A 23,180-nucleotide genomic window follows, 5' to 3' on the forward strand; every position below is an offset into this window, starting at 1 on the left:
ATGCAGAATCTTAAGAGAGCTTTTGATTCATAATTGTCTTTCAAATTATATGACATCTGCAGCCCAGAAGTTTTAAGAGACTTGCAAAATGCCACATCTAGCCTGTAGTGAAGGTAAGAATTGAACCATCTAAAATATTGTTCTAGTCTGCAAATTCAGGGTACTTTTAATTTGGACTCAGCACTTTTAAATTACATGTATTACCAAAAAATGTGCTCTGTAAATAGGAAATCTATTCAACAATATTTTTTGCATGTCTGCTAAGTGCTGTGAATACAATGAAAGGTAAGGCATATATGGCTACATGTCTCATGAAGCTTATACTTTTGTGGAATGCACCAATACAACACAAGAACTTAACAGTTGTGATAATTGCTGTGAAACAGATAGTTCTGATAGAACAGAGGAGCACCTACTAAATATAGGTGGCCAGGGGTCTCCTGGGAAATGGCATCTTTGCTGAGACCTGGAAGATGGAAGGTGCCATCCACATGAAGAGGAGTTTGAGATAGCGATAAGTAGCACATGCATAGGTTCTGATCCCTTCCATTTTTTAAATCTACTTATGGCTTTTTATGCATCTTGTGTTATTTAATCATGTATTTACTATAATTTTCTTCTTATTAAAATATACACATAATTGTTTGCTCAATGGTGTTATAAGCATATAAAATAATTGCATAGTGTGTTGTATAGTGATTACAGCAATACTTTAAAAAAACTATTGAACAAAAGCAAGATGTTAATGTATGTGAAATTGTCATTATACATAGAGCTTAATAGAATTAATTGGAAGAAGCTAGTATTGCACATTAACTTCATTATAAGACATGAAAATTGACCATAGTCATATAATAGGGCATATGCTGCCCCTGCAAGTCTCATTGTTTTTAAAAACCACTAAAATAAAAACAAGAAATTTATATTTTAACCTAATTCTTGGTAGTAGGATAGTATTTCAGAATTTCTGATTACAATGTGGTACAATGTAGTAGATTCTTAGAACTCTGAAGGAGAATAAAAAGGCCTGTCCCTATAATAGATTATTTAGGAACCCAGGGCATATGAGACGACAAAAGCCTAACCTTAGCAGAGGAAGCATGATGACAGCAACAGTGATAGACATTTTCAGTTAAATTTTTAATTTGAGGTAATTATAGATTTCTGTCTATGTGTATGACTTAATAGAGGTCCCATGTACTTTATATTCACTTTGTCCCAATGGAAGCATTTTGGAAAAGTATAATTTAATATTATAATTGTAGATATTGACTTTGATACAGTCATGACTTGGAACATTTCATCACTGCAAGGATTCCCTCATATTGTACTTTTGTAGCTACACTGCTTTCCACCCCATTCTAAATCCCCAGTATCCTTTAATCTGTGCTCCATTTCTACAATTTTGTCTTTTCAAGAATGTTATATAAATAAAATTTCACTCAATGTAGCCTTTTTACATTAATCAATTCTCTACCTTTTTGTTGGGCTAATCTCCTGAAATTCATTGCCATATAATTGAGATTTCAGCTTTCTTTAGAGCATCACTGAGGTTGCTTCCTACTCAATTTAATTGGAATTGATTTTCAAAATATCAATCAGCATCATATTTATAAATAAAACTCTTTCACTGTGAGTTCCTTCTGCCTACGCTTACCCAGTTTATGTTGATCCTTTTAAGTTCTATTTGAAGAAGGTAACATTCTGACCTTATTCTCCAACTTTGAAGCTTCCTCTATTGACAATCTATTGTCTCTTACATATAAGTAACTTACTTTCAGTAGTGCATGGCACATTTCTTTAAGATATTAATATACTATGTATGACAGTGTTTCCAAAAGTGTTCCCCACTACCTGGGTTTTCTTTTGTGTGTGTGTCTTAAATATGGTGAGTTAGTTTGAAATTTCCACTAGGGGCAGCCTCCAAGGGGTAAAAAGTCACAATAAGGCACCATGTGGCTATGTAGTTCTCCAAAGGAGGGATTGGAAAGTTTTTTGTTTTTATAGTGATGACATTGGAAAGATTTGGGGACTTATGCTCATTCCCTTACTAACAGCTCAGCCCTCAGTGTTAGTTAGAACAGCTTTCCCCAACTCTGAACACACACTTCTCCCAATATACAAACAACGTGGTCGCAGGCTGTCACCTTGATTTGATTTATTTTATTCTAGGCGCAGATTGGATTCTAGCTATATTCCATGTGAGATATGAAGTACATTTAAGATTCTTCTTCAGTCATGCTAATTCATTTTAGGCCCTACGCTTCTGGACTTAAGTGTTTGTACTCTGTGAGGTAGATGGTTTAGCTGTAAAATAAAATGAATGCTGTAGACCGTAATATATTTGAAAGTATCTTGAATTTGATTTGAACTTCCAAACATTTTCTTCCATTTTGTTAATGCTACTCCTATGATGACTCAAAATCTATTTAGTTTCCTAATTCTTCTGTTTCTGTAGGATTCATAAAGATGAAAACAAAAGCATATATAAGATTTCTTTATAAGGTTTCTTTAAAGTATGCATTTCTTAAAGAAGTCAATACTTAATGTGTTCTTTTTTAGTATTGTGCTGCTGATAAGCCAAAAACAGACACTTGAAGAGCTGAAACAGTCTGTGCAGCAGCTGAGGTGCACTGAGGCAAAGTTTACGGCACAGAAAGAATTACTAGAGCAAAAAGTGCAAGAAAATGATGGAAAAGAGCCACCTCCGGTAATAAATTATGAAGAAGATGCACGATCAGTTACATCTATGGTAAGCCAAAGAGTAATCAAACAAGAAACCAGAAGGGTGGTATGTAGGTAATAAGTGAATACAAAAGTCAATTCTCATTTCTATAACAAATTGTTGCTCTTGTTAATATGCAGGTCCTATTAAACTTGTTTGTAAATGCAAAATAGACTTGTCAGTCACCTTCAGGTCACCTGGTGAGCACTTTCAGGAACCACCTGTAGAGTCAGAGGAAAAAGCTCTTCTCTTGCCTTCAGAACTGAAAACAAAGACTGCAATTGTTTTTATTCCTGGGAGACAGCAGGAAGGTAGGGTGTACTTCTTAAGATAGAAGTAAGAAATAAGGAGAAAGCTATTTATTAATTTTTTTCTTAAGAACAGTAGAATATTATTTATCTGAGATGTGTTTATTGTTTTCACAATAAGATTTTTTCTTATAAATATCCTTAAACTACAATAAACACATTTAAATCCACCAACTAGAAATTAAACTTATCTTATAGTTTTATTAACTGTTTAAGAATACCTAGTACAATACTTTCCCTGTCTCCCTTTATTTCTTCATTCCTTTCTTCTTTCATCTTATGTTGGTGGTTCTCACCAAGGGGCAATTTTACTCCTTCCCTCTATCCCCACCCCAGCTCCATGAGACATTTGACAATGTTTTTATTTATTTATTTTTAATTGAATTTGAGCTTCACAGTTAGTAATTGCTATTGGTATCTAGTGTGTAGAGTCTGGTGATGCTGCTAAACATTCTTCAGTGCACAGGACAGCCCCTCAATTCACACACCCAACAAAAAATTAACCCAAAATATCAGTAGTGGCAAGGGTGAAGAAGCCTGAGCTATGTCCTTGGCTTTATCTGTGGATAGCTGGGTGCAGTCCATATAGAGAACCATCATAGATAATGATACTGTAGTTTATATTTTAGTAATTTTTGGTTTATGTGGTTCTGAATAGTATAGTTTGAGTGTCAAACAGATTCAAATATCTTACATTGTGAATTATGAGTTACAATTCTTTGTTCTCTTTTACTATCCTCTCAGATAAAAAGGACCTCACTTTCTTGCTTATGATTCTTGATAACTATCCGGCATGTGCAATCTTTCAGAGGAACTTCTGAAGTTTTTTCTTTTATCAGGTTTTTGAAAACCGTAGCTAGTAAACATTTTGTTTTCTGAGTATAGTTAATAATATGTCCTTGTCTCCATGTGGGTGTAGAATTGGTTACTTAATAGCTTGATTTAGTGGCAGATAGGTTAAAACTGGCCATCTAATTAATTTTAAATAATTCTGTGTGCATATGACCCCTGTTGGCATTATTATTATGATAGGAAAAGATAGTTATTCCCAACACTAGATGTAGCATATTCTGATAATTACAACTAAAAACTTGACTTTGACATTTAAAATATACTGGTTCATTAATTCCTATTTATTAAGAGCTTATGATCATTTAGACTTTTTTCTTTCATAATCATTGAAAAGAAACCTTTTAAACAAATCCTATCTAATAAAGAGGGGATATGAAAATTGACCATCACTCAGTCACAAAGATGGTGGTGCCCATAGCCACAAATGGCAGCGCCCAGTCCCCTCAGCCCCGCGGGAGTCCCCCAGTCCTTTCAGCCCTGCCAGAAGGGTGACAGGCACGCGGTGCGGCTGGACCTGCCCTCAGCCCCCCAGCCGCCCAGGGTCAGCCCAAGGCACAGGCAAGCCTCAGATGTTGGCCTCCCAGCTGATGCCAGAGGGGCAGGCAAGCCTTGGATGGCGGCCGCCCAGTGCCCAGGGCTGCCCGAGGCTCAGGTAACCAGGGCTGGCCGAAGCTTGTGCTGCTGGCAGTGGCAGCAGCAGAAATGTGATGGGGGTGTCGCTGGGTTGCCTCCTGCCCCTGAGGGCTCCCGGACTGTGAGAGGAGGCAGGCCAGGCTGAGGGAACCCCCTCCAGTGCATGAATTTTCATGCACTGGGCCTCTAGTGAATAAATAATGTTTCAGAGAGAATGTATAATACATTTTAAATTATAGTATATGCTTCCTCGCACTTTCACATTTTCTCTTGTAACAATTTATTCAATAGTGATAATACCTTGTAAATTTTTACAAATTGATGTCAGATATTTCACTTTACCCAATTTATTTTAAATAATTAAAATGCTAATTATAAATATATCAGGTATTTATTGAAACAGTGACTTTAATAATTTTTTAAGGAAATTACAAAGGACTAATGTAATATATGTAGTTCAAAGTAATAAAGTAACATTTTATAAATTACTCATTTCCAAAATTGATGCCAATTAATGTGATTTTACAGAGTATTTTATAAAACAAGTAGAAATATTTGCAATGCATAGTTCTTAAAACTTAGTAATACTCCCACCTATATAAGTGAACTTTTTGCATAATTAAGCATTATTTTATGAATAATATTTTAATAAAAGCCTGAAATTAACATATGCCGTTCTATTGGTATTTCTTCCTTATAAATTTCATCTTTATAAGTGCTGTAAAATTTCAACAAGAGAAATTTAGTTGAATGTTGGAAGAATTGAAAGAACTAAAAGTTAAACTATGACATCATGGAAAATATTAGGTAAAAATAAGAGAGACAGTTAATTATTCCATATGATCCTAATTAAAGGCACTGTTAACTAAACACTAACTCTGTGGTGGTGAATGCTTCTATGGAAGAATGCCTTCAGGATTGTACCACTGGAAAGCAATGGGGCCTGGATTGTGCATTTTTATAGATATTCCCAGGTGTGTAATCAGGGTTAGGATTGTATAGTCAGGTTAATAAATGTAGTGATTTAAAAATATATATATTTTTATTGATTTCAGAGTGGAAAGGAGAGGAAGAGAGAGAGAAATATCAATGATGAGAGAGAATCATTGATTGGCTGCCTTCTGCATGCCCCCTACTGGGGATCGAGCCCAAAACCCCGGACATGAGCCCTGACCAGGAATCAAACTGTGACCTCCTGGCTCATAGGTCGATGCTCAACCACTGAGCCATGCTGGCTGGGTGATGGAGTGATGTTTATTTTGGCAATATAATTTGATGAAAATTAAAGCCCGTCTATTAATTTATAGAAATCTTTAAAAAATTGTGGCAGCAGATAATATAATCATCTCTGTCAGGAAGATATGCTTTCTAATACTGTCTTTTTTTCACCATGTCTAATTTTGCCCAAAATACAAAGGAGAAAATAATAAATACTAAGTATCACACAATAATTCTCTATTGTCTGTGAATAAGTATGTTTCATTTATTTATTCACTTAATGTTTTTTGAGCACCTGTTATATGTGAAACTCATTTCTAGATGCTGTGGATACATCAGTGAATAAAACTAATAAAAAAATCTCTCTTAGAGATTACATTCTGTAGTGAGTGGCTTAGTAAATAAAATAAACTGTGTATTTATAATGGAAGATAATAAATGCCAAGGGGTAGAAATGGAGGAGGGTAGAGGGTTTGGGGTTTAGAAGGTCAAAGGTTGGGACACAATTTTAAATGCAAGTCAGGATAAGCATCACTGGGAATGTGACATTTGAACAGACATGAACAGCTAGGCTGTTACTTAATTTCTGGGGCAAAAACATTACAGTCAGAGGGTGCATTTTTTACAAAGGCAGTAAGATAGGAACATGTTTGGACTGTTCAGAGTACAGTAAGGAGGTCTGAGTGCAGGGGAAGGTGAGAATATAGGGAGTGAGATTAGAGAAGTAATGGAGAACCTTGTAGACCATGATTAAGGATTATAACTTTTCTCTGTATGAAACGGGGAGGCATTGGTGTGAGGGGGGTTATAATAGAGGAATGGCATGCTCTGACTTTTAATTAAGTGGATCATTATAGCTGTGTTGAGAATATACTTAAGGGGAGCAAAGATGGAAGAAGAATGCTAACACCGGGTATAGAAAATGACAGTTTGAGCAAGGATGATAGCACAGAAGTGCCAGGGACCTTTTAGCTCCTGAATATATTTTGAAGGTTGAGCCTATGGATTAATTGTGGAGTATGAGAGAGAAGAGTCAAGGATGTCTTTAAGATTTTTAGCAGGAACATTAGAAGAATAGAATTTGTTTCAAGTGCATGAATAGACTACACATTGAGCAGCTTTGATGAGGAAGAACAAGACTCCAATTTGTATTTGGGCCTGGAGTTCAGCCACCTGATTGTAGGCATTAATGGTATTTAAAATCATTTCACTGTACGAGGTCATCAAGTGAGTGAGGACAGATAGAGTAGAAAAGAGAAACAAAGGTTGAGGCACTCCAAGGTAGGGATCTTGGAGAGAAGGAATCAATAAGAAACTGGGGAGAGACCAGTGAGGTAGCAGAAAGAACAAAATTAATGTCCCTGAAATGTTTTAAGGGGAAATGAGTTTTACTATTTGGGACATGCTGAGTTAAGGCAAAACAGTTGTATTGACTGGAGAAGTTTTCTGAACTTTCAATATCAAATGCCCAAGAGAGGAGATATAGCATGGAATGGAGTGTCTTTGGAAATACTGGCCTGACCACTCTTCAAAGAGTCCTGAAAGGACCACCATGCAGTGGACCATCCTTTGGGAAATGCTGAGTTAGAAGGTAGATCCTTTCTTATCTAATTGGGTTATTGATAGATTAAGTGTGCTGATAATTTAGAAGGCATCTTAGTTGTCTAAATGCTCTAGAACCCAAGGATTATTTTCTCTCATTCTTCAGTTATAGCTCCGCAGGACAGAAGAATCTGCCTTCTGGGGCAAATTGAGAGGGTGAACTCTTTGTTAGCTGCCCTTGAATAACGGTGGAAATACCAGACTTTTCTGATCCCTGAGTCAACATTGGCTGATGTTCCTATTTATTTAATTTATTTATTTGATTATTGAAAAATATCACTTTCCTTCATGTTTGATTTTAGCTTTCTAGTTGTAAGATTATAATTTTTCAATCAGTATCTGTTGAATTGAGGAATTGGACTTCCTTTTCACTGCAGAGTAATCTAGTTATTCTACTTTATAATAGCATGTGCTTTGAACCATCTATATCATAATTTTGTTTAAGGATTCTTCTCTATATGTCAAACATATAGTGAATTGATAGCATCATATAATGAGTTACTACTCTTTTAAATATGTGTTGCTGTTATATAAGATAATTGCCTTTACTGTGATATTTCTGAGATTGCATATTTAAAGCCCTTTTGCTAGATTAATACACAACATATATTTATCTTCTCTGCATAGTTTATTGAGTTAGTTCTGCTTAGTTGAACGGCACTATAATAAATCCTATTTTGTTACATTTTTCAACCCACAAAATATATGGTTGTGGACTAAATATTGTCTGTCATTGTGACTCAGTAGTAATCCATTTTACAATAGTGTCCAATCTATTTTCCACTTTATAAATTTATAGTGATTAAACACTAAAATGGCCTGTCAATTGAGATATCATAATGACAGCATCATTGAAGCTTTTTCTGTTTTCATCTTTAGGTACATTTATGTCTTTAAATATATAAGAGAAATGTTAATTCCAGGCCTTACTTATCAAATACACTGAGAAAATAAAAGACGTAGAATCCGGAGACCTGGCTTGAGCTTTGCCTGTGCTGTGTAACTATAGTCAGGTTTCTTAACCTTTCTGAGCTTTCTTTTCTATAAATGGAAGAAATGAGTATATATTCACCTTGCCTGACAAGATAGCTGTGACACTAAAATAAGATAATGTGTGTAAACATATGTTGTATATTATGAAATAATGTTAAAACATTACATTCTATTTCATTTTTTTCTAATGCACCTTAGTTCAAATGTAAATTAATTAGTAGATACTAATTGAGTTCTTAAGTATGAATTGTAGGCCTTTCTGAAGGATTATCTTATGTATTTCTTATTTGGGAAGTCAAGGCCTTAATTAATTTATCTGAATAGATAGTAAATGTACATGTATAAAGGGTCTAAGTGTTCCTTCGTAAGTCCTCAGTTGCCTACCTTATAGGTAACCTTCCAGAAGCATTGAATACAAATAAAGACAGTACTGTTCTGTACCTTACTTTTTTATTTAATTTATTTTAGGTATCATTTTATAATAGTGTATATACAACTACTTTTTCACCCCATTTATTATTCAGCAAATATTTATTTACTATCCAGTGTCAGGTACCATTTTTATTTATTTTTTTAGGTGCCATTTTATATTCTGGAAATGCAGTAGTGAACAAAATCAAGAGAAGTTTTCTGTCCTCATGGGCCTTTCACATATATGTATGTCAGGTGGTGGTTAATTCCTTAGAGAAAAATAAAGCTAGATGCAGGAAAAGGGTGCTGGGAGGTGTTTCTATATATAAGTTTGTCAATGAAGGCTTCACTGGTAAAGTAGCATTTATGCAGAAATCTGAAAGAACTAAGGAAGCAAGTGATGAAACTCTTTGGCATGAAATTATTCCAGGCAGTGGGAAAAGCAGATGAAAGGCCCTGAGAGAGGAGTTGGCTTCATGTTTTGGAGGAACAAGGAAGCCAGTATGCTGGAACAGAATGAGAGAGAGTAGTAGCGGACAGAGCTAGAGAAGTAATAGGCATTTAGGTCATACAGTCCTGCAGACCAGGCTCTGTGTGTGTGTGTGTGTGTGTGTGTGTGTGTGTGTGTGTGTGTTGCTCTATGCTTGATAAATATCAAATATCTTAAGCTCATGCCACATAAAAATAGATTTCAGATTTATTATACAAATATAAAAAATAAAGACACAAAACTACTAAAGAAAATATAAGTGAACAATTTTTTATGTTGTAAAACAATTAAATTACAGAATAAAAATGGAATTTTATATACTGTAAATATGACAAAGGATTAATGTTTTTCAATATATAAGTGAGTCATCCAAATTAGTTTATAAAAAAGTAATGCACCAATTAAAAGTGGGTAAAGAACATGAATAAGAAATTCATAATAATTAGAGGGAATATAAACTTTAATAAAAATATGAACATTTTTTCAAACCCAGTAGTAATGAAAATAATGACTAAGAAATGCAATTAGAAGATAATGCATTATTTTAACTTATCTACCACCAACTATAGTGGACTTCCAACCTGTTCTTCATACTCCAGCCAAAGTAATCTTTTAAAATTTCAAATCAGAACAAATCTGATTATATTTATCCCCACAAGAATGGTTATAATGACTTATGACTTTTAGGCTGAATACCAATTTCTCGAAATGGCCAAATAAAGGCCTTATATTGTCTCATCCCTAACGTAATTGCCAAATATTTCCCTATGAAAGAAAGAGGGGTGGGGGAAAGGAAGATATGGCCTAAGACAGTGGTTCTCAACCTTCCTAATGCCGCGACCCTTTAATACAGTTCCTCATGTTGTGGCGACCCCCAATTTCATTGTTACAAATTGAACATAACTAAAGCATAGTGATTAATCACAAAACAATATGTAATTATATATGTGTTTTCCGATGGTCTTAGGCGACCCCTGTGAAAGGGTCGTTCGACCCCCAAAGGGTTCTCGACCCACAGGTTGAGAACCGCTGGCCTAGGAGAATAATCTTGGGTCATTTTAGGGCTTATTATACTAATCTAGTTTAAGAACCAAGTGTAATTAGAGTAAGTTAGTAAGAGGTTTATATGAAGCTAACAAGTGTGGTCTAAAATCTTCAAGCGAAGCACTTCTGCCTGGTTAAGTCAGATATGATGCTGAAGTTGAGCATGAATGAGCATTGTTGGAGATGAAGACATCCAAGGAATTTGGAGGCGTTGGGTGTAAAAATCAGCCAAGATAATGATATGTATTGAGCTGGAAAGAAAATAATCACAACCTACTTGCAAAGCCCTTAATAAGTGGAGAGTGTCTGAGAGGCCAGTAGATGAAAGCATTGAGAATGAAAATGCACCAACTTCATTTATGCTGTTATTGTAAATACCTCATCTTAAAAGATTATTCTTTAAAAGACATTTACTTTGATCCATTAATATTTGGCAGTGTAAAAGCCTCATATGCTCTAATATGTCATTTAAGGAAAATTATTAAAAGAAACTGATTGACAGTATGTTAAGTATGTAAAATATTACTGGCAAATAATCCTGTAAAATAAAGGAGTTATTCCTATCTTTCAGATGAGAATATTGAAGCTAGGGGAGATGGAAGAATTTTATCAGAATCAGAGTGGCACATTCACATTCAAAATTTTGTGACACAATATTTTAAATTCTATCCGAGCAGTGTTTCCTGTTTGCTAAGTGAACAAAATGGTAGAGAAAACTTCATTCAAATCCTCTCTGTGCTATTAAATATATAACGATAAACAAAGTCAAAACCTTTCTAAGATAAATTTCCTTATTGGTAAAATGTGGAACAACTCATAGAAACCTCATAGAATTATTTTGAACACTAATGAGATAATGTTTGTAAATATGTTTAACACAGTTTCAGGCATATAGCTAAACTCAATAAATAGTAGTTATAAAGAAAGAAAAAATTACCATGATGAGTTTCACTACATTTATGGTGGAAGCTATATTCCACTTTATCATTAATATTTTAATTCCTTTTCATAGTGTAAATCATAAAGATAAAAAATTACCAGCAGGTGGAGCTCAGTGTCAGAGAAACCAAATTTTGGAAATTTGGTTTCTGAGATATTTTTCACCTATGTTTTAAAAATAGAATTAAATGCACACAGTTTTGAAATTTATATGTGAAGGTTTTCTATTTTTAACATGCCTACTAAAAGTCATCATCCTATAACATAGTTCTTGAATATGTAAAAATAATGCTGTAGTTATTCCTACCATTTTATATCTGCTATATATAAGGTATGACAGTTCAGTTGTATGAATAAGACACTTAAAGTGAACTTCATTGAAAAGACTGGCTTAGAATTTGATCATTTCATTCAGTAATTGGACTGATAATCTCAAGTTTAACTTGTCAAATATGCTCCTCTCACAGTATTCCACTTAGCAAATGGTCTCACCTTTAATTAGTGGCTCAAGTCCAAATATTGGGGATCACCCTTGTGTTCACTTTCTCAAATCTCACAACCACTCCGTCAGCAAGTTCTCTTGCTACTACCTCCAAAATATATCCCAAATCTGACCTCTTGTTAGCATTTCCACTGTGATCATTCTAATAAAACACACCATAAACTGTGACCTGGACTACTTCAGCCAGACTACCTGCTTGCTCCCTTGCCCTTCCTATATTTTATTTTTTATACATTAACTAGAGTGATCTCATTGTGATCTTGTTTGTATATCTCCTGCTTATGACCATCCAGTGGCATCCCTCTATGTAACTAGATACAATGCTTTATCATAGCCTAAGCTACATGACCTTGTGTCTGGCCCCTCATCCCTAACCCCTCCCCAGCATAGCCTACCACTCTTCTCATCTAACACTATCTAGCCTTCTTGATCTTATTGCCCTTTGAGCATGCCATGCTTCTTCTCATCTCAGGGCCTGTTTCCTGTCTAATACTCTTTCCCCAGTTCTTCATAGGATTTACTGCCTCCTTTTAATCATTTCCACTCAAGTGTCACTCCTTTGAGATATCTGTGTAACTACTGTAGCTATAGTGGACTCTCTTTATTATCCCTACCCCCACCAGCCCCTTTTCACTTCTTAAATAGCACTTCTAGTATCTTTACTATTATTACTATTACTGTTTTGGTGGCTAACATTTGGTGGTCGGTTTCTTTTAAGCATTTATAGCATTAAATACTTTAATATGTATATATATATGCATTAACTCATTTAATTATGACATTTGTTTATGTATGTATGTTTTTAGTATCTAATTTTGCCCTCTGTTATCCCTGCTAGTCCTGTAGACTGTAACTCCAAGAATATAGGCACTTTTGTTTACTACTCTTTCCTTGACTTTGAGCCATATTTAGAACATAGAGGAAGTTCAGTACATTTTTTTTGAATATTGGGAAAGCTCTTAAAATTCATTATAACAAATAGAGTCATCAAATATTTAAATAAAATAACCTGCTAGGGGAAAGGGAACATTTTCTAAGAAAGAAATTATGCCTCACTTATTATTCTTAGAACTTTTCTTATATGAAGATAACAGGGTATACAAAAGACTTTGACAGTGTTCTTTACCAAAGATTATTAAATATGAAGTCACCATTGGATGGGAAATATGCTTTTAGCATGGCTCAAGAAAAGGTTTAAAATCAGAATAAATATGTATTTATTTAATTAAAAGACTATAAAGATCAAGGTGCTTCAGCAATTAAAGATCACATCTATAATGGGTTGAAATGTATTCCCCCAAAAGACATGTTGAAATTCTAATAACCAGTACCTGTGAATATGAAATAGAATTTGTAAATGCAGTCAAGTTAAGTTGAGGCCATTAGGATAGGCCAGTGATTTTCAACCAGTGTGCTAAAGAATTTTTAAAACATGTAATACCTGACTTCAGTCAGAGGCATTGACCTCTTTTTTCCTTAGATTGTCAAAAAAAAAAAAAAAAATGACAACAGCCAACTATATAAATAAGAAACATTCAAACCTGTAGAAAATTTTTGTGAGTTTATTTTAGCCAAACTGATAACAATTGCCGGGAAGCAAAATCATAACATATTCAGAAAATGATCTGGAAATATGGCAATTTTGCACCTTATTTGACACATTACAATCAAAAGAGAAGTCGTAAATGTATTAATGAAACCCACTGGTGATAGATTTAGGGAGGTAGGAGAAAGCAAAGGGCGGGGAGGGGGGGTGGGACCTCTGAGATTGGATTAAAAGTAAAATGATAGACATACTTCTTTTACATAGTTATGTAGAGGATAATTAACAGTAAACAACTAACATGATGACAATAACATTAAGGGGATTTGTGGTTTCCTTTCTGGTGTAGTGCCTGTGCTTTGAGACTTCTGGAAAAAGGAAATTACTTTGACTTTTCAAAAGTATGTTATAATGAATGCAAAAAGACAATAGACTCAATTAAGGTAAAGATTGACTTTTTTAAAAAAAAGAATAGTTTATTGATTTTTAGAGAGAGAAGAAAGAGAGAGAGAGAGAGAGAGAGAGAAAGAGAGAGACATCAATGTGAGTGTAACACTGAGCCCTGACTGGGAATCAAACCAGCAACCTTTTAGTGCACAGTACGATGCCCAACCAACTGAGCCACTCCTGCCAGCACGGTAAAGCTTGACTTTTGTCAGAGAATATTCTAGCCCAGCATATGACTACCTCCCATAAACTGTTTTTAGTTAAATAGTTTTAATTTCAGGCCATCCCAGGTGGTTACTTTAGGTTCTCTGAGTTTGTAAGGCTACCACACGGGTGTCCCCTGAGCTTGTCAGGTTTAGTATGTGGCCCCCCCTTTTTAAAAAAATATATATTTTATTGATTTTTCACAGAGAGGAAGGGAGAGGGATAGAGAGTTGGAAACATCGATGAGAGAGAAACATCGATCAGCTGCCTCCTGCACACCCCCTACTGGAGATGTGCCCACAACCAAGGTACATGCCCTTAGCCAGAATCGAACCTGGGACCTTTCAGTCCGCAGGCCAACGCTCCATCCACTGAGCCAAACCGGTTAGGGCTGTGGCCCCTTTTTGTCTGCACAACACAACAAGAGCTGAACAGTGTGAAGGAATAAAAATTATACTTATTTTTTTTTATTAGATCAACTAAAAATATATTTTTTGATGTGCTGCAGAATTTAGTTGAAAATCGCTGGATCGGCTCTAATCCAATATGACTGATGTCTTTTAAGAAAAGAGAGACTGACTATAGGGAGTACAGCCATGTGAAGACAGAGGCAGGGACTGGATTTATGCTGTCATTAGCAAAAGATTACTTGGGGCTAGCAGAAGCTATGAGACAAAGAAGGATCCTCCCATAGAAGGTTTGGAGGGAGCAGGGCCCTGCTAACACCTTAATTTCAGACTTCTGACTTCCCGAACTGTGAGAAAATAAATTTCTGTTGTATTAAGCCATCCAGTTTGTTATAGTAGCCCTGGGACACTAGTACAGCATCCACTGTGTTTATTATCTATATAAATGATCTGGAAGACTGCCTAGTGACATCTATCTAGATGACATCGCATTTTCTAGTTGTGAGGAGCAAAACCAATGGGTATAGGTGATCGTAGGAGAAATACCTGCATTGTCTTTTCTCTGGGCTAGCCTAAGAAGGAAGAAATCTAGATTCTCTTGATTTTATATTCCTTGACTGTAAACATTAATTTTGACTCATTTTATCTCTAAGATTATCTCCAGATTTAAAGTCCTGTGATTTTATGAACTTTTGAATTTATATGTCAGATATCTAGTAAATACTCAGTGAATACTGAAAAGAATAAGTTAATAAAACCATACAAGAAATAAAAGATAAAAATAGGAAAATATAAGTAAATTTATGTAGGTGTGAAATCCAAATTATATGTTTAAAATGATTTAGAGAAAAAATGAAATCAAGGAAAGAATATTGAGAATCAATATATATGCATTTTTAAAATGTATCAACCTATAGCAAAAAGACAAAATTAATACATTGCTAATGCATCCTTTAAGACTCCTTTTTGGCAGGAGGATACTTTGGTGAGGTAGAGTAGGGACCTAACCCAAGAAGCATAGTATAGTAGTTGATTTTGGAACAGTGTTGCTTGGATTTGAATCATGGATTAGCCTCTAATTGACCTTGTAAGCTGGGGCAAGTTAGTTAACCTTCCTGTTCCTCAGTTTTGTCATCTGTAAACTAGGGCTTGTAATAGAACCTATCCCTTTGGTTATGGTGGGGTATTAAATGAGATAATCTACCTAAAATGTCTATAGCAATGCCTGGCTCATAAGAAGCTCCCTACCCCATGTTGTCTATTAATATTTATTGGATATATCATTTTATAAAATTATTCTCAGAATATAAAATGGGCTTTTCCTTGGTGGGCATGAACAAAAGAAGAATGGTTGTTATGAACAACAGAATAAAAATGTGGATATATTTAAAGTCGAGAAATAGAGGAAATTTTGCAAAGAGGTTCTTGATTTTTTTTTAAGTACATTGAATTGGAAAGGGAGGCAAAGGGTTTAAAGGAGGAGATATGTCAGAATTGTGATCCAAGAAAGTTTCACTGAGTATTTGTATAGTAGGTCTCAATTGTTTTTTTTTCTATTTATTTCCATAAAGTTCCTTGAACTTTGGTCTATTTTAAAGAATGTTCTGCACAGTACCTGAATGTATCTGGCATTTAGTGGTTGCATAGTACCTTCTTTTAAAAAAAAATGAGTGAATAAAACAAGGATTTACATAGCAATTAATAAATTATTATAGAATAGATTATTAATTTAGGAGCCTTATTTTCAGATTAAACATTTATGATTTTAAGTGTCCCAGTCACTTTACTGCTTCTCATTGTATGTTATAAAACTCAACACATTCTTGCTGCAAGAGAATTTTATTTTATTATTATTATTTTTACCGGAGGATATTTTTCCATTGATTTTTAGCAAGAGTGGAAGAGAGAGGGAAAGATAGAGAGAAACGTCAATGTGAGAGAAACGTATCAATTGGTTGCCTCCTGCATGCCACACCCTGATCAGGGCGGGGCTTGGGAGGAGCCTGCAACCCCTGCACCCACCCTTGACTGGAATTGAACCCAGGACCCTTTGGTCCATAGGCCAGCACTCTATCCACTGAGCAAAACTGGCAAGGCTGCAAAGGATTTTTAAATTTTTATTTCTAATGAGATTACTTAAAGATCATTTGTGCATAATTTAGATTCTTCTTTTTTTTTTAATCAGAAGAATTTCAGTCATAAGGGGAATTATGCCCCAGTGAAATTAATTAAAAAACACCGGATTAAGAAAAGCTTTGTAGCACAGCAGTTTGTAAGGTTTTGTTTCAAAAAGTGCTTGAAAGTTTGGTCTGTTCTCAGAGATTTCAAGATCCAAGTTCCAAAAGCAGAAGACTTCTACAGGTTGTGTAGGGAAAAAACCAAGTCATTTTATTTTAAAAATCAGTTAGAAAATAGATTTATTTCTTAAGTAATGGGTCATCACTTAATTCATGAGGATATTTTTCTTTATTACTCAGTAAATCCATAACGTTTGTTGGATATGGCAATTCTTTTTATCCAGAACTGAGTTGTATACTTCCAAGCCAACAGGGGGAGATAGTGTGAAATAGGAGGTCCTGATCTGTGTCCTCTCTAGCTGACTTTGGCTCAGAGAGGAAGTCTATGGGCAAATTCTGTGGGCCTACCATTGGCAGCTTTGGCTGAGATTTGAGATGGAGAAGAAACATAGATGTTCAGCTTGTGAGGGTAGACTGGAGCCTGTTTCTCAATCCAGAGTCTGTAGAGCATGTTCTTTAAAGAAGAGCTCTGATGTTTCTCCTGCCACAGCAGAATTCAAACGAGAGCAGGTAAGGGGAAAGGCTGTCTCAGGCCTACTTAGTTAGGGCCCAAAAATGACCTGAGTCCAGCGGATCATCTCTTTTATGCTGCTGCTTCCAATTGGAAGAATAATTTTTCTTCTGAATATGATAGTAGACAAAACATGTTTGAAGGAATATTTTTACTCAGTTGTCAAGCCAAGCCCATTAAAAGAATGAAAGGCTTGTTTTTCATTTCTATTTTATTTTCATTTTATTCACCTCTCAGATTTGAGAAATATACATGCTTTCTACAAGGGAAAGGAGTGCAGTTTTATCAGATATCTGAGGAAAAGCATTGCTCAGTTTAAACTCTGTGATGGTGTTTCAGTTTCCTTACTGGCTGGTGAGCCCAGTATTACCTTGTTTTCAGTTTTTGTCAGCAAAAGAAAATAAGGCTTTTCTTGATAATGATCAGTGATAATATCTGATAAAGCTTTTTAACATGACATATAACTGTATAGTTCAATATTAAGTTTGTAATAAATTCTTATGGTTTAATTTAGTAACCTAGAACATATTTTTCAGTTTAAACTAAATCACCTACATCCTCCAGATCCCTTAATTAATGCCCCTGTAGTTTAGGCTGTCATTCATTCAGATTCATTATATTAGGAAAAACAAATTCTAGTCTTAAATAAGAATGGGGGGAAAAGGAGACATATGTAATACTTTCAACAATAAAGAACTTAAATTTTAAAAAGTTCAATGATTATACATCTTCATATATTTTTTCTTATATTTAAAGAGAGTTGTAGTAGACACATAATTTGTTTTTTAATGTTACCACATTACATATTTAAGTTGTGGTGTTCTAAATATTAGTGTCTTATAGTCATTGGATAAGCACTATTCATAAATTTAAAAATAATTTCTTAGATTTATAAGCCTCTTATTATCTTGATTTATAGTCATAAAAATTTTAGAGGATATAGAATCCATTGGTATCATCTTGTCCAATCTACCATTTTTTTAATGTAATAATGTCTCTGAAGTCCAAGATAATTATGTTTATTTTGAACTATGTAAGAATACGGGAATAAAACATTTGTATTGAGGCATATCATTAGTGCCATGTAGTTATTAGTAAGTTATTTAAAAAATTCTGAAATTCTCAAATTTTAACCTAATCATAATCAACTGTTTGATTTTTTTGGTACCTTTAAAGCTTCAAGAGAGTTTATGGATACGTTTTTGAATCTTATGTATAATTCTTAGAGCAGAGAGGCTCATTTTAAAAATTCTAGATTTGGTTCTAGAAATTGTCTTGTTGCTGCCCAGTCAGTGTAGGGAAGAGAAGAAATGATTTGATTTGAATTACATCATAGGTTTGAGTGTAAGAATTAGTATTCTAAGTAAAGTATTCTTCTTGGGAAAGTTACTGAACCGCTCCGCACTTTGTCTTTCTAATGTCTAAAACGAGGATGACAGGACTTGCTGTATAGTGTTATAGATGACTAAATGTACAGAACAATGCACGTACAGTGAACATGGTGCTTGGCACATGGTGTTAGAGCCACTTTCTAACCAGGTCAGTATTTTTTTTTCAACTGTACATGAAGTGGTGCATTGTGGTTGTTCTCTCTCACATAACCCTAAAACTTAAGCAATAGTAATGTTATGCTCAGCTTTATTCATGTGTTTGAAAATACTTAACAAAGAAATTCTGTCGTAAGTGTTTCCCTCCACGTCCTGCGTGGTTCAGGGTTCGGGTCTGGAAGTGGAGCTGCACACAAATGAAATAGAAAAGACACAAGATGATTTGGGAATATGGGGGACCAGGCGAGCAAGTCCAACTCAAGAGGAAGGACTTCCACTGTGCTCAGGCCTCACCAAGCTTTTTATACTCAGAGGTAAACAAGGCAGTGGTTACCATAGTTACACAGTTCTTGTGAGTTTCACTTGTTTACACTGTTCTTGCACTTTCTCAGCCCTTTAGCTTCCCAGATAAGATCTAGGGAGTGTTATAAGGTCAAGCTTAATTATGCTAAGAGGACTGTGCCCTTTAAGCTAGGACTTGTTTGTGACTTTGCCAGCAGGTCAGTCCGAGGCTTAACCCTATATCAGTTTCCCACAAAATTCCTTTGGTTCTCACTGAACTACTTTGAGATTTAGTGAATTGGTAAGCCACTGAATGAAGCATGTCTGAAATGTAGATCTAACTTTCCTATGTCTATATTCAGAGGCCTCTCCCCTATATGACTGTTTTATCTTTAATGAAAAAAAAATGTGATCATTTTACCTGTCATTTATATTTTATAGTTTTCAGTCATATTTAACCTTTAAATGCTTCAGGCTCAAAATGTGTATATTTGCTTGTTTATGTGCATACAAGCATTCCTCAGTCTTATAATTTTAATTTTTACTGGTCTCTTTCTATTTTTTTCCTATTATATTCTAGAGATGTGGTATTCAGAATAATGCCTCACCTTTATACTTAACGAACCACAGTTTTATACTTAACAAGTTAAGCGCCCAGTCAGTTACTGGGTGCTTAACGTGTTAATGTTATTAATTGATTGTAATAATTGTTCTATTATATTATAGTTTTATTATATGACATCTCTGTGAAAAAGATAGTCATAGAATAAAGACTATGGCATGGTAATTTATAATAGTGATTTTCAATGTTATTCTTTTTAATACATGCCCTATTTGTACAAACTTATTTTCGTCAACTTATTTTTTGTCTTGGGAGTTGGTTGCCTTTGAAATTCCTTCTTTCTTTGCTGGCATCTTATTATAAGAAACAATATTGTACCCCCAAATATGAAAAGAAACTTCAAACCACATGTGCTAATTAGTGTGAAAATAGATGTTAGCAAAGCAAATGACAAAATTAGCCAGTGCTCCAGCTGCTGCGCTGCAGGTGCATGAAAAGCCAGAGGGAGAAAATCCTGCGACCTTGCTACTGCCCAGCTGTGAGTGCTGCTGTATATTCTCTGGAATCACCTGGGCTCCTGCTGAGAAAAACTGTCTTTGGGACAACAGCTAGACTTCTGATAGTGGATCTGGGGCACGGTGTTGTTTTAGTGAGAGATGTGGTCTAAAAACTGGAGCAGGAAAGGAAAGATTTAAAAAGTGCATATATGCACATTTTAATATTTCTCTATAGAATTTATGATAATAATGCAATTTTCGGTCAGTTTTCTAGATTTAATAGACTTTATATGAGGGTGATTTTTGTTTTTGTTTTTTGTTTGTTTTGATGTTTAGGGAGGCTGATGTTTACAAGTTAAAGATTTACTATCTCATCATTATGTTCCTGAGTTGTTTTATTTATTTATCCTCACCAGAGGATATTTTTCCATTACTATTTAGAGAGAGTGGGAGGGAGGGAGGGAGGGTGGAAGGACACAGAGAGAGAGCGAGAATGAGAGCTAGAGCATGAGAGCTAGAGCGAGAGGTGAGAAAGACACATGGATTGGTTGCCTCCTGCCCGGAATCGAACCTACAACCAAGGTATGTGTCCTTGACTGGGAATCAAACCTGCAACTCTTTGGTGTATGGGCCAGCACTCTAACCAGTGGGCAACTGGCCAGGGCAGTCCCTCTGTTTTAAAAGCAAAATCTCAAAATCTCAGTTTAGATGAGTCTTGATAATTTAACTCATAATAGTGTACTTTAAAAAAACAGAAAAGGAAATGCATCATTTTTGTTTTTTTTACTGAGCAAAGTCTATCAGCTCTTAAATTGTTGAGTCAGTGAGATCCTCACAAGGAAATGGATGTGTATCTTGTACTACTGGATAATATATAAAAAGAATATCGTTAGCCAGTTTGCTCATACATTTAAGAAAAATCATGATGGAATGTGAATTGGATTTAGATATTGAACAGAAAAGTTACTGACCTCCTTCTTGGGTCTTGTTTCCCCAGAGATGTCATCTTATTTAAGAGATATAGAGTCAAAAAAGCAAGCCTAATGATCTGACATTTTACAACCGATGGTTCACCAAACTCTATTCTGTTATATTGTAAATTTTCTTAGCATTGTTATTTTAAGACAAAATTTTAATCATTCAAATGTTTCTTTTGCACATCAGTTTCCTGTTTCATTATTTCAGAATATGAAAATCTTTGAATTAGCAAGGGGGCTTTCTCTTAATAAATATCCTTAATATGTAAACATCAAAGAAAAAAGACAGCATGACAAACTAGGTTACTAGGCAGTGAATACTTCTGTAATGATTTGTCTTCAGTCAGAACTTAATTGCTAAAAGAAATCACTTAAAAACTGTTTTAATACTTAAATTTTATATCCTGATGGGAATAGAAACTAATTCAAGCACTTGGAGGGTCCCTTAGCCCGGCCTGTGCCCTCTGGCAGTCCAGGAGCCCTCAAGGGATGTCTGACTGCCGCGGAGGCGGTAGCTGCTCCCGCCACTGCCACTGTGCTTGCCAACCATGAGTCTGGCTTCTGGCTGAGCGGGGCTCCCCTTGTGGGAGTGCACTGACCACCAGGGGCAGCTCCTGCATTGAGCATCTGTACTCTGGTGGTCAGTGCGTGTCATAGCGATCCATCATTCGCCGTTTGGTTGATTTGCATATTAGCCTTTTATTAGATAGCATACATTTATACAGGACATGTCAATATTTGCAGTATTTCATTTATATTTTGGAGTCATCAATAGCATAGAATTTTTTTCAGGAGACAATCATCTTTGGTATTATAATTTCCTTGTAGGTATAAAATCTCTTCAAATTTCATGGGTGCTTTGCATAAGTAGTTCCAAAGATATTTGGCTCTCAGCCTGGAGTTTGAGGGTGAATATTGTTATCTTTTTCTTGATTCTTATTGCCTCCTAATTTGAATAAGTATCTCTTCTTAGTGGGCCAAATAATCACTTTCATTGTTCCTTCCAAGAATGTTATTAGATTGGGTTTACTTTCAGAAGTCTGTGAGAAATAGTATTTGGTTGCTTTAATGACTTATTGTTAACAAAAAAGTGTTCCAGTGGCACCTTTCACTATAGTTCAACTTCTCATTGGGGGTAAAGTTCTGAGGGCACTTTGGCTGGGATGACTAAATGTCTTAAGGGAAGTAACTGTGGTGGCCAGCCTGTTACTATGGAACTCTTCTTTTTTGTTGTTATTTTTGTTTGTTTTCAGTTTTCAAATTACAGTTGACATTCAATATTATATTAGTTTCAGGTGTACAACATAGTGGTTAGATATTTATATAATTTACAAAGTCCTCCCCTCAATAAGTCTAGTACCTACCTGGCACCATATATAATTATTACAGTATTACTGACTATACTAGGAGCCCAGTGCACGAATTCGTGCACCTGGAAAGGAACTGTGGGCTGAGAAGCTGCGGTAGGCACAGGGGCGGGTCTCGGCCCATCCTCCTCGACCCCGCCCAGCCCCTCCTGCTGCAGCCCCCTGTCCTCTTTCTGCCGGCAGCCCTGCTCCCGCCGCCATCACCCCACGCAGTGATGGCGCCAGCCCTGGCTTGTTGATGGTGCTGGCCCCACTCGCACCAGCTGACAGCGCAGAGTGATTGGGGCCAGTGCCAGCAGCGGGTGCGAGCGGGGCCGGCGCTGTCAGGGGGAGGTGGAGAAGCCCTCAGGGGTGATCAGGGTTGGCAGCTGCCGCTCACACCCACTGATGGCACCAAGTAATTGGGACCAGCACCAGGCACCAGCAGTGAGTGTGAGCGGCAGCTCCTGTGCCAGCTGCAGGTGCAAGCGGGGCCAGCGCCGGCAGCAGGTGCAAGTGCTGGGCAGGACCATGGTACGCGGGAGCAAAGAATTTTCAGTAACCACCAGAGGCTCACCCCGATGACAGCGACCGGTGCCCTGCCTTAGTCTGGTGCCCCCGCTCACCTGTTCCACCATCGCGCCTCGGCCAACGCCCGCCATGTTCAGCGCACATCATAGCAACCGATTGTTCGGTTGTTCCGTTGTTCTGGTTGTTCCGCCATTCAGTCTATTTGCATATTAGCCTTTTAGCATATTAGCCTTTTATTATATAGGACTAGAGGCCCGGTGCACAAAAATTTGTGCACTCGGGAGGGGAGGGGGGTCCCCCAGCCCGGCCTGT

The 23,180-nt window shown here is 36.0% G+C and overlaps 1 protein-coding gene across 5 annotated transcripts in view; it reads left to right on the forward strand.

Annotated features, from left to right (window-relative positions):
* The window catches only part of FER (fer (fps/fes related) tyrosine kinase), a 316,192-nt gene that overhangs the window by 101,448 nt on the left and 191,564 nt on the right, over nt 1-23,180 (forward strand). For all 5 annotated transcript variants that reach the window (XM_005866441.2, XM_014539888.1, XM_014539886.1 and 2 more), the window contains one exon: nt 2,563-2,752. In XM_005866441.2, coding sequence (XP_005866503.1) covers nt 2,563-2,752 — 190 coding nt within the window. The remainder of the gene's footprint in view (nt 1-2,562; nt 2,753-23,180) is intronic.

This window comes from Myotis brandtii, unplaced genomic scaffold (assembly GCF_000412655.1).
Source record: "Myotis brandtii unplaced genomic scaffold, ASM41265v1 scaffold230, whole genome shotgun sequence".
NCBI lineage: Eukaryota > Metazoa > Chordata > Mammalia > Chiroptera > Vespertilionidae > Myotis > Myotis brandtii.